The sequence below is a fragment of the Lonchura striata genome, chromosome 30 (genome assembly GCF_046129695.1).
Source record: "Lonchura striata isolate bLonStr1 chromosome 30, bLonStr1.mat, whole genome shotgun sequence".
NCBI lineage: Eukaryota > Metazoa > Chordata > Aves > Passeriformes > Estrildidae > Lonchura > Lonchura striata.
The window spans coordinates 1424302-1441279 of NC_134632.1; the positions used below are offsets into that span (position 1 = coordinate 1424302).

At 54.8% G+C, this 16978-nt stretch overlaps 1 protein-coding gene across 2 annotated transcripts; it reads right to left on the minus strand.

Moving 5' to 3' along the window:
* Positions 1 to 4436: 4436 nt before the first annotated feature.
* KCNA10 (potassium voltage-gated channel subfamily A member 10) lies at positions 4437 to 15453 on the minus strand. Of its 2 annotated transcripts, XM_077789054.1 has the most exons (3): positions 15234 to 15293; positions 9281 to 9316; positions 4437 to 6251 (listed from the first exon to the last, which is right to left on the minus strand). In XM_077789054.1, exon 3 carries the CDS (start codon positions 6178 to 6180, stop codon positions 4630 to 4632), a length of 1551 nt encoding a protein of 516 aa, XP_077645180.1. In that variant the 5' UTR covers positions 6181 to 6251; positions 9281 to 9316; positions 15234 to 15293; the 3' UTR covers positions 4437 to 4629. The 2 variants fall into 2 exon arrangements, with proteins under 2 accessions (XP_077645180.1, XP_021383303.1); XM_021527628.3 differs by lacking the exon at positions 9281 to 9316 and having other exon boundaries at positions 15234 to 15453.
* Between the last annotated feature and the right edge of the window lie 1525 nt (positions 15454 to 16978).

The window sequence follows — 16978 nt, forward strand, 5'->3', positions numbered from 1 at the left end:
CTAGTTGTTCAGTAACTAAGGTTTGGTATCTCAAAACTTGTTGCCATCTCAAGCTCTGTATTTCCTAAATCTTTTGCTAGGCAATCATATTTATATGGCTTTCCTATTTCATCTTCCCCAAAAAACTCCAATATGCAAATGGACTAAAACTTATAAAAGTGAAACCCCCGTGACCAGTTGTGCATTTTGTGACCATTTTGGTTCATCTTGGGTGTAGCTCTGGCTGGGCTCTTGTGCTGCCCAAGGCGGATCCATGGAGACATCCTAATAAATTTCTGCTTAATTATTTAGCTCTGTCCAGCCTCTGTTCCAGGCCAGCCTTCACAAGGCATCACTGTGAGCAACAAGAAATGAGGTGCAGTGGGAACGGCGACTCCAAGGCTCAGCCATGCAGGATCAGCCCTGCCAGGACGGACAAGACCTGGAGGAGCAGCCAGGGGCTGGATCTGGCCTTGCAGAGTGGGGTGGGATTGGGACCTTGGTCTTTATTCCAGGCAGGACCGACTCCCTCCATGCCTAAATCCTCCTCCCGCCTGGCGCTGAGAATTCCCTGCAAAGAGATTCCCCCCGGAGCATCCCCCTGGCCGGGGCAGCCCTTCCTGCAGCAGTGTTCACATTCCAATAAAGGAATAAAGCAAGGAAAAGCTTCTTTGGAGAGCGGGGAGCGAGCCGGGGCTGCCCATGGCAGGGAAATGCCAATCCTGGAGTGCCACCTCGTGGCTCCAAACCTGAGCTCCTGGGTGCTCCATCCTGGAAGCGACCGAGGTTGGAGAGGGCTTGAAGCAACCTGCAATAGTGGAAGGTGTCCCTGCCCATGGCATGGGGTGGGACTGGGTGAGCTTTAAGGTCCCTTCCAACCCAAACTGTTCTGGGATTCTCGGGAATTTCAGCTCAAAGGACGGAGTCACTCCTACCTGCAAATATTTCACACCTGGCCACAGGTTTTGTCCTGCTTCAAGGATAAAGCATGGCCAGGACGCTTTTCTGATGGAGCAAAGGGGGTTCTTGTCTTCTTTTAGCTTTTCCTGAGGCAGTAAAAAATTGGAAGAGGGAATTCACCTTCTGTGCAGAAGGACATGACAGATTGGCTCATTAGGGCTGGACTCTGGAACAGGACAGTTATTGAGGTTTCTATGGATTTTGTTGATCTTTGAGCTTTGGGCCTGTGTTTGGGAAGGGACAAAGCTGCAAATTGTGCAGGAAAATGGGGTTTCTTGCAGGTTTCATTAGTGTTGACACTGGGAGTTTGTAGCCTGGTTTTCCTCCTCTTTGGGACAAACTGGAAATAGGTTGGTGTGTCTGGAGAGGTTTAATGCCTCTGATCTCCTTCCCGTGGCATCATTCAAGGATCCCACTTGCACCTGGTCTCCCCCCACGGTGTGAGCCAATCTGCAGAGTTTATCCTCATCTCTCAGAGCTGGAGAGCTGCAATTATCTGTTTTCCAGAGCAGCTGTGGCTGCCTTCCCCTGGATTGCCCAAGGCCAGGCTGGACAGGGTTTGGAGCAGCCCAGGAGAGGGGAAGGTGTCCCTGCCCATGGCAGGGGGTGGAATGAGATGAGCTCTAAGGTCCCATCCAACCCAAACCATGCTGGGATTCTGTCAGAACTCAAAATGTCCCTCAGACATTCTTGGATGTTCCGGGTCCCGGTCAGAAGCATTTGAGACCCTGGCACAGCTGGAAACAGCTGTGATTTTGGGTTTGAACCATGGAATGATTGACCAACCTTGCAGGAAGAACAAGAAGTCACAAAAGCTTAGATATTAGAGTAGAAGCAGTCACAAAGTAGAGGGAAGAATTTCTGAGTGCTGTACAGGGGGGTTTTGGTTTTGTACATGAGGGTCAGAGGGTTTAAGATGGATTTGGGATCTGGGCCTGCCCTGTCCTTCCTCTTTCTTCTTCCTTACCTCCATGTTCTTGGTGATGTTGGCACTCACAGATTGGTTTAGAGTAGAAAATCACCATTTAATATAGGTAATAGGCATCGGGGAAAACTGTAACCATGTCACACGTAATGTACCATATAAAAGATAGAAAATCACCATTTAATATGGGTAATAGGCATTGGGAAAAACTGTAAACATGTAACACGTAATGTACCATATAAAAGATAGAAAATCACCATTTAATATAGGTAATAGGCATTGGGGAAAAACTGTAACCATGTCACACGTAATGTCCCATATCAAAGATAGCAGCAGCCCTGGGCGGGGAGAGAAGAAGCAGTCGGGGTCAGAGAGGATGTCAGGGTGTGTGTGTGCCTCTGCCTGAGCTGTGAGCAAACCACAGCAGCCCCAGAAGAAAATCTTTTAGATAACTCACAATAAACTGCCTTGAGACCGAACAACAGAGACTGCTGAGCCTTTCTTGGGAAGCTCGGGTTGGAGGAGAGACTTTTCCACCACACGGAGCCACCCCTGACCTAGGGTGAGCTCTGGCAGGATTCTACATTGCCCCATATCTCCACACTCCCACACAAGATTCCCTGCTGGAATTGTGTTGCCATGGAGCATCACAAAGCCAGGAAAAAACCAGTTGAGTCCAAATAAACAATATTTTCTGCATAGCAGATTTTGAAGCATTTATTATTTTATTTGAGGATAGTTTACAAGTTTATAAGAATCAGGCTGTCTGTCCATCCATCATCCATCCATCCATCCATCCATCCATCCATCCATCCATCCACTCATCCCAGTACCATTACTGTCCATGGAAATGTGCTCATGGCTGATCAGGCTGATTATTTCCCAACCCAAACCTTCTCATCAGATCTTTTCATGGTGATTTCCCAAGGAAAAACCACCAAAAGTGCTTCCAATTAGAGAGGCTGGGAGAGAATTTGGGGAGGGGAGCAATAAAAATACAAAAGAATGGGGGGGGGGAAATCAAGTTTTCTAGAAAAAAGGAGAAAGAACCTGCTATGAAATAAAAATAGTGATGTGAAGGAGCTGCTGGAGAGAACTGAGGGGTGAAACAGAGGAGCTGGGAATGTTTGAGTGCTGTTCCCAGCTGTTCCCAGCTGTGCTTCCTCCAGCTGTGCCCAGCTGTGCGCTCCCCAAGCGTCCCCACAGATGACAGAACTTGGACACAGTGGGAAGGAGATTAAACAGCTCTGACAGCTCCTCCTGTCTGAGATGATGGTGTGAGGGCTGCAAGGGAGGGGAAAAGGATGGTGGAGGGATGGGAAAAAAACAACAGGGAGAGCAGGTGGTAAGTGGGATTTGTCCCAGAGGGAAAAGGAATTGTACTGGTCATGTCTCAGATCCATCTCCCGGGGTGCAAAACCCCTCATTGCAGAAAGACAGGGCACAGAATCCCCTAAAACCAAAATAACACCCCTCTCCCTCCAGGGCTGTGGGATTTCTGCTACAGGGAAAATCCCAGCGAGCCCAAACCCACATTTTCCAGCAGTGCAGGAGCAATAAATCCAACCCCTGTTCCACCACTGCTTTCTGAATAAAATTGCAAATCCAGGGATGCTGGCACGCTGTGTGATGATCACGGGAATCTGTCAGGAGATGAGACATCTGTGCAGCAGGTGTGGGACATCAGAGTGGATGAGACACTGCACGAGAAGCTGGGATTTTAATGGAAGACAGAAACTTTAAAAAAAAAAAAAAAAAAAGCCGAGTGAAACAGTGAAGTGGGAACAAAATGTTTTTCTCAGAAAACCTGCTGGCATTGGAGAGAATGGCAAAATGAGCTGTTGCTGGCTGCTCCCATCCAAAGCGCCACTGGAAATTTGCATTTTTAGGAACGCAGAAGTGCCTTGTTACAACAAGGGAGCAGAGCTGCCAGGAAATGCTGGCTCTCATTGCTATGTGCCCCTTTTGCAGCACCAGAAGTGACAATAAAAGCTTCAAGGTCACAGTGGCTCATCCCCAGGGTTGTTTGTAGACCAGATAACGAGCATTTGTTGCAGGAGAAATCCCATTCCCTCTCTCAGAGCTCAGTTTTCCAGCAGAAATCCCGGTGGGCTTTGAGCTGCAGTGCCCTGAACCTTTGGGGTGGCTTTGCCTCTGCGCCTGGCCAGTGACCCCAAATCCCCCCGTGCTGCCTTGGGCCCACCCCTGACTGCCCACCCGTTGTGCCATCAAAATCAATTAGGCAGGCCAGGGAACCCATCCAGCTAAAAATACCCCTTCTCTTTTCTTTTTGCCAGTTTATTTTTCAGCCAGAGCTGTCGCAGGGCTGGGAAGTTGTCAGACCCCCAGGTCTGAAGTGGTGAGTGGGGAGGAACTATTTAAAATGGGTTTAGCAAAGCAGGGAGCTGGACCCACCTTCATCCCCAGACAGCTGAGTGTCACCAAGCCAGGCATTTCATGTCATTTTGCCCTTTGTCCTCTCCAGGAAATGGGGAAATCTCTGCGTGTGGGGAATTCCTCTCTGACGAAATGTCAAGCAGACGAGCATCAAATAAAAAACACCAGACTGATGGGCAGGGCAGAGAGATAAGAAAGATGGTATTTATTTGAACAGCCACAGGAAATCAGAGATTGAAAAATGTCTAAAAAAAAAAAAAAAAGCAGCAGCACATTATTAAAAAACAAAAATTCAGATCATGCAGATGTTGGATGCATTTTCCAGCCAATCCCACCTGACTGTGCCCAGTCCCTCAGGGCTTCAACCATCATTTTTTGGCTTTGTCTCGAGGGTAACCCCCATTGGTCTTATTGAGTGACTCCATGCTGCCGTTGCCCGTGGCCACGCTGGCCAGCAGCCGCTCCACCTCCCCTGGCAGCATCTGCTTCTCCTCGTTCTCCGTCTCCCGGTGGTAGAAATAGTTGAAATTGGAGACGATGACGGGCACGGGCAGGGCGATGGTCAGCACCCCCGCGATGGCGCACAGAGTCCCCACGATCTTCCCGCCCAGCGTGGTGGGACACATGTCCCCGTAGCCCACGGTGGTCATGGTGACCACGGCCCACCAGAAGCCATCGGGAATGCTGGAGAAATGGGACTGCGGCTCATCGACTTCCGCGAAGTAAACGGCGCTGGAGAAGAGGATGACGCCGATGAAGAGGAAGAAGATGAGCAAACCCAGCTCCCTCATGCTGGCCTTGAGGGTCTGCCCCAGGATCTGCAGCCCCTTAGAGTGCCGGGAGAGCTTGAAGATGCGGAAGACCCTGACGAGGCGGATGATCCGCAGGATGGCCAAGGACATGTTCTGCTGCCCGTTGAGTTCGCTCTGCTGGATCAGCTCGGTGGTGAGCGTCACGAAGTAGGGGATGATGGACACGATGTCGATGATGTTCATGATGTTCCTGAAGAACTCGGTCTTGCTGGGGCACACGATGAACCGGACAAAGAGCTCAAAGGAGAACCAGACGATGCAGGCGGTCTCTATGACGAAGAAAGGGTCCGTGAAGGTGCTGTGGGACATCAAGGTGTCTGTCACATTCTTAGAAAGCTCCTGGGTGGACCTAAATTCCCTCTCCTCCCGGAACTCCGGCAGGGTCTCCATGCAGAAGATGATGATGGAGATGACAATGACCAGGACGGAGACCAAAGCTACGCCTCTGGCTGCGCTGGAGCTTTCAGGGTACTCGAAGAGCAGCCAGAACTGCCTGTGAAAGTCATTGGTTGGTAAGAGGGTCTCAGGATCCTTGATGAACCCTTCATCCTCCCGGAACTGGTCCATGGCTTCATCACCCAGCTCATAGAAGGTGATTTCATCAGCAAAGACGTCGATGGGGACGTTGGCCGGGCGCCGTATTTTCCCCCCAGACTGGTAATAGTACAGGATCCCATCAAAACTGGGCCTGTTCCTGTCAAAGAAATACTCGTTCCTCATGGAGTCGAAGTAGCGCATCCTCTTTTCCGGGTCCCCAAGCAAGGTCTCAGGGAACTGGTCGAGGGTCTTGAGCCGTGTCTCAAACCTCAGCCCAGCGATGTTGATGATGACTCGTTGGTCCCCCTCATCCATGCCCACCCTCTCCCCCACCAGGTGGTCGCTGAACTCGGTGGAGAACCTGGAGAAGATGGTCTCATTGTTGGCGTTCTCACTGTTGATGAGGATCCGCAGGTTGGACAGGAGGTTGGCGCAGCTGGGGTGGCCCTTCCGCGACTGCCCGGCGGGGCTGAGGTCGTTGGAGTAGCAGGGATCCTCCACGATCTGATCAGCGTTGTCAAAACTGACTAGTGCCACCTCCATCTCTTTCCAACTGGCCACGTCCATCATACGCTAATCAGCTCAGCAGAAATCCCCGCGGCCGACGCCGCCTGCCCGCGCCTTTCCCACGCTAGGAGGATCTGCAAGGGACAGGGACACAGAGCTGAACTGTGCATGTGCAGGGTAAAACAAACCCGAGGCCACACAGTCCTGCTTTGTTTTTTAATGAAAGCATTAATGATGCTGAGTAACAAATCACTTCCAGCGAGTCACTCATCTTTGGATCCTGCAGACCGTTTTGGCACGGCTTTGCCACTGTTAAACCTCCCCAGACCTACAGAACCCAAGGATGAAAGGTCAGGCAGCAGCAGAGGATGGGGGTGAATCCAGGTGTCCCACCCAGCCTCTCCCCAGTGATCCCAGAGCGAGGGGTCCTTTCATCCATTTCCAAGTGCAGATCCAAAGCTCCGAGCAGGATTTGCAGGTTTTAAACACGGCTGTCCCAAGTTAAGAGCAGCCCTTGATCCAGGCAGGAGAGGCATTGGGTCAAACCCCAGGAGGTCCTGGGCACGTTGCAGATGGGTCAACCATTGCTTGGAAGCAATTCCCAAAGCAGGAACCACACTGGAATTTGGGGAACGCAGCCCAGGGGGAAGCAGGCCAGGAGGAGGAATGTCCACCAGCCCCTTGGTCTGGGAAGAGGGGCAGGAACAGGACCCCTTGCCTTGGGGCAGGCAGAGGATGGGGTGACATCCTCCAGAGCTCTCCTAGTCCTCCTCCATACCAGACCTGACATTCCCAGCCCCTGGAAGAAGCTCAGGACCAAGCCTTGGGGTCCCTTGGAGAGCACCTTTCAGGCCACGGGGTGGATTATTTCCCAGCCCAGCTCCGAGAAGAGCTCAGGAACAGTCACCATGTCCCCAAATATTCCCGGGCACACATCTCCCCACACACCGACATCATTCTGAACTCAGCAAAGTCAAAGAGGAGCCCAGGGACCAGGCCAAGTTCTGGAGCTGGGAAATTGCCTGTCCTGCCTCAGGGAGAAGCACAGAGAGAAATTAGGTGCTAACAGGGAACGCTTCTGTGGAGATTTTCCCCAGAATGAACTTTCTAAGTAAATTCAGTGCCCTGATTTATTTCCCCTCCAAATGTATTTCCCAGACATGAGACACCACAGGAGGACACGTGGAGCTGCTCTGCGTGACCGCTGCTCACCAAGGGCACTCTGGCTTTTTTACCCAGCCAGCTCCAGAGAGAGGGAGACAAAAAACCCAAATGCCCTCAACTGCCAGGAATAGCAACACAATTGAGGCCACGGAGCAGCAGCAGTGGTGCCAGTCCTGTGATGAGGATGGTCCCCAGTGCTGGGCAGGGATCCACCCCCCATGGGGCCCGAGCTGCCCCCGTGCCTTGAGGTCCCAGTTCCACTGGCGTGATTTGTGGTGCTGAAGGTTTTGCCTCCCCAGAAGCTGAGGATCCATCCTTGCTGACACACAGCTGGGGTAGAACAAGCCAAAATCCCCAATCTGTTGCAGAAATGGGCACGAAGAGCCTGACTTGCTACAAATCTTCCCTCTCCTCCTCTCAGCTTTGCAGCCCCGACAGCAGAAGTTCATTCAGGACCCAGCATCCCTGTCCCAGACAAGGCTCCACCTCGCTCTCTCCTCAGTAGAAGAGATTCTGGATTTGGGGACAAATCCTACAATTTATCATAAGCTATTTACAGACCAGGTTTCTTTGCTTGAACTAAGCTCACATAGCTTGGCTGTTCTTAGAAATCCAGCCCTATAGAGCTGCTTCAGGCTGGCTTCGTGCCGAATTTCCCTCTTGGGGACATGTAGAGGGGAGTGGCTGGGGCAAGGGACAGAACGAATGTCTGCAGCAGCAGCGGCAGCAGCAGCGATGTTGTGTCCTCAAAGTGACCTCAGGCAAAGCTGGGGAGCCTCAAGGACTCCCGACCTGAGTCCTCCAGCCCCAGCCGTGTCCAGGTCGGACATGCCCAAGGTGCAGCTGCTCTCCACGGGGCTGGATTTATCCTAGGCTGGACTGGTCAGTGGCTTTGGGAAAAGCTGGTGTTGGCAGGATGATTTGTGGCATCAGAGCAGCATCCCAGAGGTGAGGATAACCCTGGTTCCAGGAGCAGCAGAAGGCCTACAAAGGGATACTGCAACAAACCTGGCCCAGATAAAGCACTTTCAAGGGAAAAATAAATATTAAAAGAAAGAGAAAGCAGCACACATCATTCCCCTTCTTGCATTCTTATTTTTTCTTAATATAAATCCCAAGCTGATTTTTAAATCAGAATAAAATAAAGTTTGAAGCAGAGTTTAATGTTCAGTGGGAGGGTGAGCTGACCTGGCTCACCTCACCTCCAGCCAGGGGAAGGACTCAGAGGGGTCCACATGTACAGGAACTTCTCTTGGCAGTGGAACCAAGAGCAGCTAAAGCTGACCATGAAATTCCCAGAACACTTTAACTCCATTTCAAGCCCTTGGAACAGTTTTCCATGGGATGCAGGGCTCTGAGGTTCCTTTACAGCCCCAGAGCATGCTGATGTCCGTTTGTCCCATCACTGGAGGGAGGTGCCCCACCTGACCCCAAGCCACCTTATCTGTCTTGTTTTTAATTAAGACCAAAATTAACGGTGCATCCAAAGCCACAAAACATCCTCCCTAAGCTTTGCACCGCACTCCGGGCTCCAGCTGAGGCTTGAACTAGAAAGTTGCCTCATTTTTTCCTCCTAAATCACCCAACATCTGCTTCTCAGAATCTGATTAACTAATATCCTTCAGCGGAAATCCCTGCCTGTGGAAAATCATAATAATAACAAAAAAACCACGCGAGGGAAAGCGACGGTGAAAGAGAAAGGTCGTTTGGAGGGAGAGTTTGTGTTTTCCCCATCACATCCCAGTGAGTCGAGGCTGTGGTTTCCACCAGGCTCTCTGCACCCAGTGAAACCTTCCTGCCTGCACTGCCCTCCTCCTCCCCCTCCTTTGACCACCCTGCAGTGAACAATGCCCATTCCCAAGGTTTTTCCAGATTATTGGAGATGCTGAGCCTCTTCTCCCCTCTCCTGTCCCCTCCCCTCCCCGTCATCCCTGGAAGGGATGAGAAAGGAGGAGATTCTCCCCGCTGCCCACCCCCGCCAGCACCTGCGAGGACTTACCTGGACAGGGCATGGAAGCGCCAAGGCTCTCTGCATCTGGGAAGAGAGTTACCAAACACAGACAGAAATGTGTAGGGAAAGTGATGAGCAAAAAGTCCAGCCATACCCTTGAAAGGGACGACGCAGACCGTGCCTTGGGAGGCTCCTCTCTCCCGGGCTCACCGGGGAACCGGCAGCCCCGCACCGGGACCGGCCTTTGGCAGCCGCGGGATCCGGCACCGCGCGGGGCCCCGGCCCCGCCATCCCCCTGCGAGCCCAGAAATCAGCCGCGGCTCCATGGGAAGCCCTGGTGGCACCCTGGGGTCTCCCTCTCCCCGCTCCCCCTCGCCCGGGGAGGGGGGACCCGGCCACCCACCTCCTGCCCCCACCGCCGGCGGCGAGACGGGGGAGGACGTGCCCTTCTGGCGGATGCCACCTTTAATCCCCAATAATGCTCCGGATGGTCCAGCGAGGACCAGTCTTGTCCGTGACGTGGCGAGGTCTGAGCTGGTCCCCGGGAGAGAGCCAGAGAGGGGGGACAGGGACCCGCACCGCGCTGGCACCGGGAGAGGGAATTAGAGCGGCGGAAAGGGCCCTTTTTAATATCACTATAAAAGAATGGCTTTAAAAAGAGGAGGGGAGGGGAAAGCCCAAGGGTTGGAGCATCCCCCGCTGCCCACCTACCTCTCGCCTGTGGTCGTGGGGACAGCGGGCACCTTTCCAGGAGGGGACGGCCACAGTGCCACCACCCCCACGTGGGACACCTCGGTCCCCGCCCCGGGTGACCGGGACCAGTTGCAGCAGCGGGTACAGCTGGCACAGCCCAGCAAAGGGCATCGGAGGCAGAGGAGGGACGTGGCCCTTCCTCACGCCTGGGTGCAGCTGGATGCTGGCTCCGACCCCAGCGCCAGCGGGCTTGTCACCTCCAGGAATTAATTAATAAATAAATGAGCACTCTGGGTGGACAGGACCAGGCAGGTTGGCATGAGTTGTTAAAATAACAGGGATTTTGGGGGGTTTTTTGTCAATTTTTTCTTTATTTCCATTCTGGAGCTTGCTACTGCTCACAGCCATCTCGCCTTGAGTGCTCCAGAGTGATTTTATCCCCGTTGGCCTCACCCAGGGCTGGATCCTGCCTCCACCTTCACCCAGGTTATCTTCCCACCCTCCTCTTCCTCCTCCATGCCCTCCTCGCCCTCCCAGGATGGAGGAAGGCAGAGGAGGAGGTGGCACATTTCTACCCGCCGGCTTCAGCCTGAATTCCTGAATTCCTCCTCGGTGACGTTCCTTTGCTCTTGAGGGACCCGCTCACCTCGATTTCCCCCCCTCCAGCATCCTTTTCTGTCCTCTGAGCTATTTCTTCTCTCATGGCGTTAATGAGCACATTAAACCTTCCTGTCCCGGAGGAGAGCCCGGCTTGGAGCATCTTACAGACATCTCCAGCCTTCTGCGATGGAAAAGGGACAGGAGATTATCCAGGCCTTTGATCAGGTCCTTTAGGGAGGTTTTATCATTTTACACACCATTTCTCTATCCCTACAAACTACAGTCCTTAAATTTACCCTCATCCCAGTGAGGGCACCTATTAACAAAAAATAATTACATTCATATTCCTGGCACTTTGATTCAGCTTGCGTCCATCTCCCCTCCAAACCCAGCTTTGGAAGGGCTTTGAGCACAGGGTGATGGGGGCTGTAGGCAAAATCCGACCTTTTTTGGTGGTTTTTTTTTCCCCAAAATCTACTTGGAACTAGCCAGGGTCATTTCATGCACCCGGGCAAAGAGCAGCTCTGGCTGAGGGAAATGCAGAGCATGAAGAGCATCCAGAGGAGCAGATCTGGGATATCCCTGGGGTGAAAGCTGTGCTGTGGTCCAGGGGAGACGGGGACGGGGGAGATGCCCGGAATAACATCACTGCCTGTAAGAAACGGGACGGTTACACAACTCCCTCATCTCCGGGGAGCCCGGCGGCACCCGGACACCCCCGGGAAGGTTCTGCCTTTGTATTCCGCCAAGGTGACTTTAAACACCCTCTTGGCTCGAAGGATTTCAATCCCCCTTCCAGCCGGGCTGCCCCGGGCACTCGTCCGGCATTTCTTTCCCTCTAATCCCCTGCTCATGGAATCACCGGCTCTGCTGGGATTTATCCCACGGACAAATTTGGTGTCCGGGATGCACCAGAATCCGGCAAGCCCCGGTACGGGATCGCTGCTCAGCAGCTCTGCACGCACAGCTCTGACACCAGAGGGGAGACAAAACACCCCCGAGCCTGTCCAAAACCAGAGAGGGATTAGCTGGCAGAGGAGGAATTTCTGGCAGCAGGTCCCTGAATTGTTGTTTGGACAGGGATGCGCTGGGGCGGGCTGGGAAAAGGAGGAGGCTGGAGGGTCCTGCGGGTCCTGGCCGCAGTGGGACCCGCCAGCGACAATTCCTTCGCTTCTCCTGAATTCCCGAGCGGAGCGGTGCCCCGCAGAGGCTGCCGTGAAATCCGTGTGAGCCGGCACCGGCTTCGGGCCACGGAGCAGCTCAGGGCACTAATGAGCCTCTGCTAATTGTCCTTTCTTTGCAGCACTAATTACCTGGGGTTCGGTAATTCCAGCCCCGCGGCTCTGGGATGGAGCTCAGGTGGCTCCGCGGCGTTTCCATCAAGGGAATTTTTCTTATTTCTCATTCCAGCTAATTGAAGGGCCCCTCAATTAGCAACAGTCCCCCAGCATCAGAAGGGCTGGATTTTGGGGGGTGCTGTATGTAAAACCACACCCCAGACCCTTGAACGCCCTCGACTGGGGCTGGGGTTATAAATATTCGAGCTCTGATTCCAGCACGGAGTGTCCTTGGAGGCTTAGCGAGGTGCCCCGGGCATCTGGCACTGATGGAGCGGGGCAGGAATCATCTCTGCAAGGAATCAAGGAGCTGCTGGGTTCCCTGCGAAAACTTGCGGCTCATCCTCCTCCTCAGGAGAGGTGTTTGCAAACTGAACTCTTTAAATTCCAAGCAAATGTGTGGAAATGAGCAGGAGGGGAGGTGCTGGTAGTTTATGAATGATGCAAATACAGGAAAGAATAATTCAGATCTTCCAGGGGATGAAGGGGTCTGGCAAAAGCTGCCTCTGCTTTCGAGTCCCGATTGTGGGAACAGTGGAGAAGTGGAAAAGGAGCCAAAATGCACTGAAATAATGGTGTGGCTCAGAGCAATCCCAGGGTTTCTCCAGCCCCAGGAGAGCCCAAGGCTTAGGAGCGACCAGACCTGAAACCTCTTTGCTTCTAAAAGCAGAGGTTAAAGTTTGTCTGTGGCAAGGGGGGCAGGTCAGATGAGGTATTTGGGACAAATTCTTTCCTGTGAGGGTGGGCAGGCCCTGGCACAGGTGCCCAGAGCTGCTGGGGCTGCCCCTGGATCCCTGGCAGTGCCCAAGGCCAGGCTGGACGGGGCTTGGAGCAACCTGGGATGGTGGAAGGTGTCTGTGCCCATGGCAGGGGTGGGACAGGATGGGCTTTAAGGTCCTTTCCAACCCAAACCATTCCAGGATTCCATGAAATTGCACCAGGAAACAAATTATGAGCCTGAGCAAGCAGCCACCAACTCCTGTGAGCTGCTTCCATCTCCGTGCCTCAGTTTCCCCAGAGCAGTGGATGTGCCATAAAGCCAGGCAGGAGCTCTCAGGACAAGGTGCACATGAGGAAGATCCCCAGCTGGATTCCCAGTGCTGGATTGGAGTGTCCATCACTGCTGCCCCACGGCATGCAGAGACGTGTCCACCCTACAGCCCTCCCCACTTTTCATACCTCCTTCTGATTTCTCCACCTCCATTTTTTTATATTAAATAAAACCCCCTGATTATCAGAGAGCTCAGTACATACAGCACACACCACGAGACAGATGAACGCTTTCTTATACCCAACCATGGAGTCCAAAATTAATCAGCTATGGATTAACCGGGTCAGGATGTAATTTAATAAGCAGCGAGGGCGAGTTGCTGCTCGGAGGGAGCCGGCGGGGTCCCGCACCGGGTGTGCCCTGAAAGCTGCCACAGCCCAGCGAGGGCAGCGGGGAAAGGCAGATGGGCTCAAATCAGCCCCGCGGCGGTGCCGGCTGCTCAGCCAAGGCACAGGGACAGGGACAGGGATGGGACAGGGACAGGGACGGGGACAGGGACAGGGACAGGGACAGGGACAGGGATGGGACAGGGACAGGGACAGGGACAGAGGAAAGGGATGGAACAGGGATGGGACAGGGACAGGGACGGGGACGGGGACAGGGACAGGGACAGGGAACACAGGAGAGGGATGGGACAGGGATGGGACAGGGACAGGGACAGGGGACAGGGATGGGACAGGGACAGGGATGGAACAGGGATGGGACAGGGACAGGGACGGGGACGGGGACAGGGACAGGGACAGGGACAGGGACAGGGACAGGGACAGGGACAGGGATGGGGCAGGGACAGGGATGGGACAGGGACAGGGACAGGGGACAGGGACAGGGAACACAGGGACAGGGACAGGGACACGGGAGAGGATCAGGAACAGAGGGGACAGGGACAGGGACACAGGAGAGGGATGGGACAGGGACAGGGACAGGGACACAGGAGAGGGACAGGGATAAGGACAGGGGACAGGGACAGGGACAGAGGACAAAGGAAAGGGATGGGACAGGGACAGGGACGGGGACGGGGACGGGGACAGGGGACAGGGATGGGACAGGGGACAGGGACGGGAACAGGGACAGGGACAGGGACAGGGATGGGGCAGGGACAGGGACAGGGACAGGGACAGGGGACAGGGACGGGAACAGGGACAGGGCCAACCTGGGACCGGGCCAGGCTTGGCTGCTGCTGAGCCCTGCTCATCTTCCCTGCACTCCGAGCCGGGGTTTTAGCCTGATTCAGGAAAAGATTGAAATGGATTTTTGGCTGCGAGCTGCTGCGGTGGCTTTTTGGGGATGCTGAGTGGGCTCTTTGGGGGCTGGGGTTCTGTCCCCCCTGGGATTCACGGAGCTGCTGCGAAGGGTTGGGCGCGCTCTGGGAAGTGGCTGATGATGGACACGCGGACACAAAGCGCTTGGAAAGTGCTGCGATCAGCCTGAAGCAGCAGAGGTGTGGAAAGGAGGGGCGTGGAGTGACCTCTTCCCTCTGAGCATCCCGGCTCCGGGCGGGCGCCTGCCTGGGGCCGGGGCACGCAGCCACCCCCGCGCTGTCCCCTCCTGCTTACCGCCCTGTAACACGAGCGAGAATCCGATCCCAAATCGATGGGGAACTTTCCCAGCCTTGTCCCAAAGCGCTGGGATAGAGGCAGAGCCGCCCCCCTCCAGCTGCTCCCCCACCCCCAAAGCAGCGTCCAGAGCTCGGTGCTGTCACCTCGGTCTGCTCCTAGGGGTGAACAAAGGACTTTGTCCCCCTCAAAATCTGCACTGGCAGCAAACCCTGGAGGAGGTCGGCGGCCGGAGCCGAAAATGGAGAGAAGGTATAAATGGAAAGCAATAGGAAGCCGCTAATCGGGTCAGACGGATCCTGCATTGATCCCGGTTTCTGCAACAGCAGCGCTGAAAGCAGCCGGCGGCAGGTTTGGAGTCCCGGTGTCACTCCAGGCTTGTGGCTTCATGTGCTGAGCCAGAGCCACCGCAGAGGTCAGGGCAGCCCCAGCCCAGCCCAGCAACCCCCACGGTACCCCCGGGGAGGACAGGGGAACTTGGACCCACAAAAAGTAATTAGGACTTAAAGTGACTGAGATGATGCCAGTGAGAGCCTCGCAGGGTTCCTCGCAGCACTCACCCCGTGCTCAGGAACACTTCCCCCTCCCTGCTTCTCCAAGGACAAACTAAACTTCCCCTGGTCACCACCATCCAAAAAATACCCACCAAGAAAAAATAAAAACAGCACCCCACCGCCCCAAACCCACCCACCAAACTCTCCTCTCCTCTGCCCCCCAAACTTCCCCCGGCCACGACCTCGGCTGAGCCCAAGAGGGGAGCAACAAACCCGGTTTTGGCATCGTCCTCGTCCTCCTCCGGCGTGCGGGGTGCCCGTGCTGCCATCGCCGCGCCCCTGGGTGCGCCGGCCGGGGCTGCCCGGCGGAGCTGCCCCTGCGCTCGGCGGGCGGGGGATGCTCCAGCCTCTCCTGCGGAAAGGCGATGCCGGTGCCCACGTGAGCCCGGTGGGACTCCGTGCCCTCATTCTCCTTGTGCCTGAAATGGGTTTTTTGCTCCCTCGCTGGTGCCGCCCGGCAGCGGCAGCGGCAGCCAGGGCTCCAGCGCGCCTCTTTGGTGCCTGCAAAAGGGTCTGGGGCCTTTGCTTTGCCGGTGAGGGTGGGGAAGGAGCAGCGTGGAGCAGAGGAAGAGGAGGTGATGCCCAGGTGTGGCCCTGTCTGTCCCCTCCGAGCAGGGCTGCTCACTGGGGTGCTCCGGACAGGGCTCACAGGGACCCACGGAGGGAAAAGCTGGAAAATCAGGAGCCTGCAGCACTCGCGGTGCCAGCACGGACACACACCGAGCACCAGGCGGGTGGAGGCACCAGGGCCCCTCAGCCCTTCGTCCAGGCACTTCCTCACCGAGTCTGGCTCTTCTCTGGACGCAGGAAAATCCTCTGTTCCCAGAGCTGGGATTGCCAGCACTGAGCTCCCGAAGTGCTGGGGCTCCAGGAGCTGGAGCTGCCTCCTCAGGGCTTTTCCCATCCTGTTTTGCTATGGACAGGGGGAGTTGTTCATCCGTGAGACCCTGGGGGGGGTGCCACACCTCGATGGACAGCTCTGGGTCCTGGCTGTGCCTTGCTCGGAGCCCAGAGCAGCTCTCAGGTGCTGGGCAGAGCTTTGGATGTGGCCACAGTCCCTCTGTTATTCCAATGATCCATCGGGGCTGTGAGCATCACCCACCACCTCCACCTGAGGCAGCCCAGCTGCTGTTCCAAACCTCTGCCCGTTTTTCCAGCAGGATTTATGAAACCACAACTATTTCCCTTTCCATGCATTCCTTCAGTGTCAGTGAGCTCTGCCTTCCTTCCCTGCCCCAAAACTTCCCAAGCAAAGGCAAAAATATCACCCTGGAAAGGGATTGGGCACAGAGGAATGGGGGAGCTCCAGCCAGGGCATTTCCTGACTGACCTCCAAAAGTCATCTGCATCCTGAATCCTCCTGCCAGCATCTTGGGATGCGGAGTTTTCCCTCAAGCCTTATTCCAGCCTGTAATTGGGGCAGGTTTCCATGCTGTGCTGCTGAACTGGGATAGGAAAATATTGAGATCAGCCTGCACTGAGCCCTTCCAGAGGCAGTGGAGTGTGCAAAGTGGGGGTCTCCCAAAGGTGCTGCTCCAGAGAAAACCCAAGGAAATAAAAGGAATCCTGGAAAATCAGGTCTGGAAAATTCCCCCCAACTGTAGAAAAAAGTTCTCAAAAAAACCCCAAAACGTCTCCCCGTGGGTCACTCATCCCCTGGCAGCCCCAGGCTCTCTCAGGAAGCTGGAGCTGATTTTGCCTCGGAGCAATTTCCCAATCTCCTTCCCATGACCTTTACAAAGAGATGCAGCCTGGGGGTTCACAGCTGCCCGGGATGGGCTGGCCTGGTCCCCACTCCACAGCCAGGCCAGAGCCAGTTTTCCCAGCTGCATCCCAGGAGCTGAATTCCACCTTGGGACGCAATGGGAGGTCGGTCTCAGGGCACAGACACAGAGCCTTGCCTATAAAAGCTGCAGTTTTAAGGCATTTTGGGGTTGGAACAGCTCAACCCAGGAGCC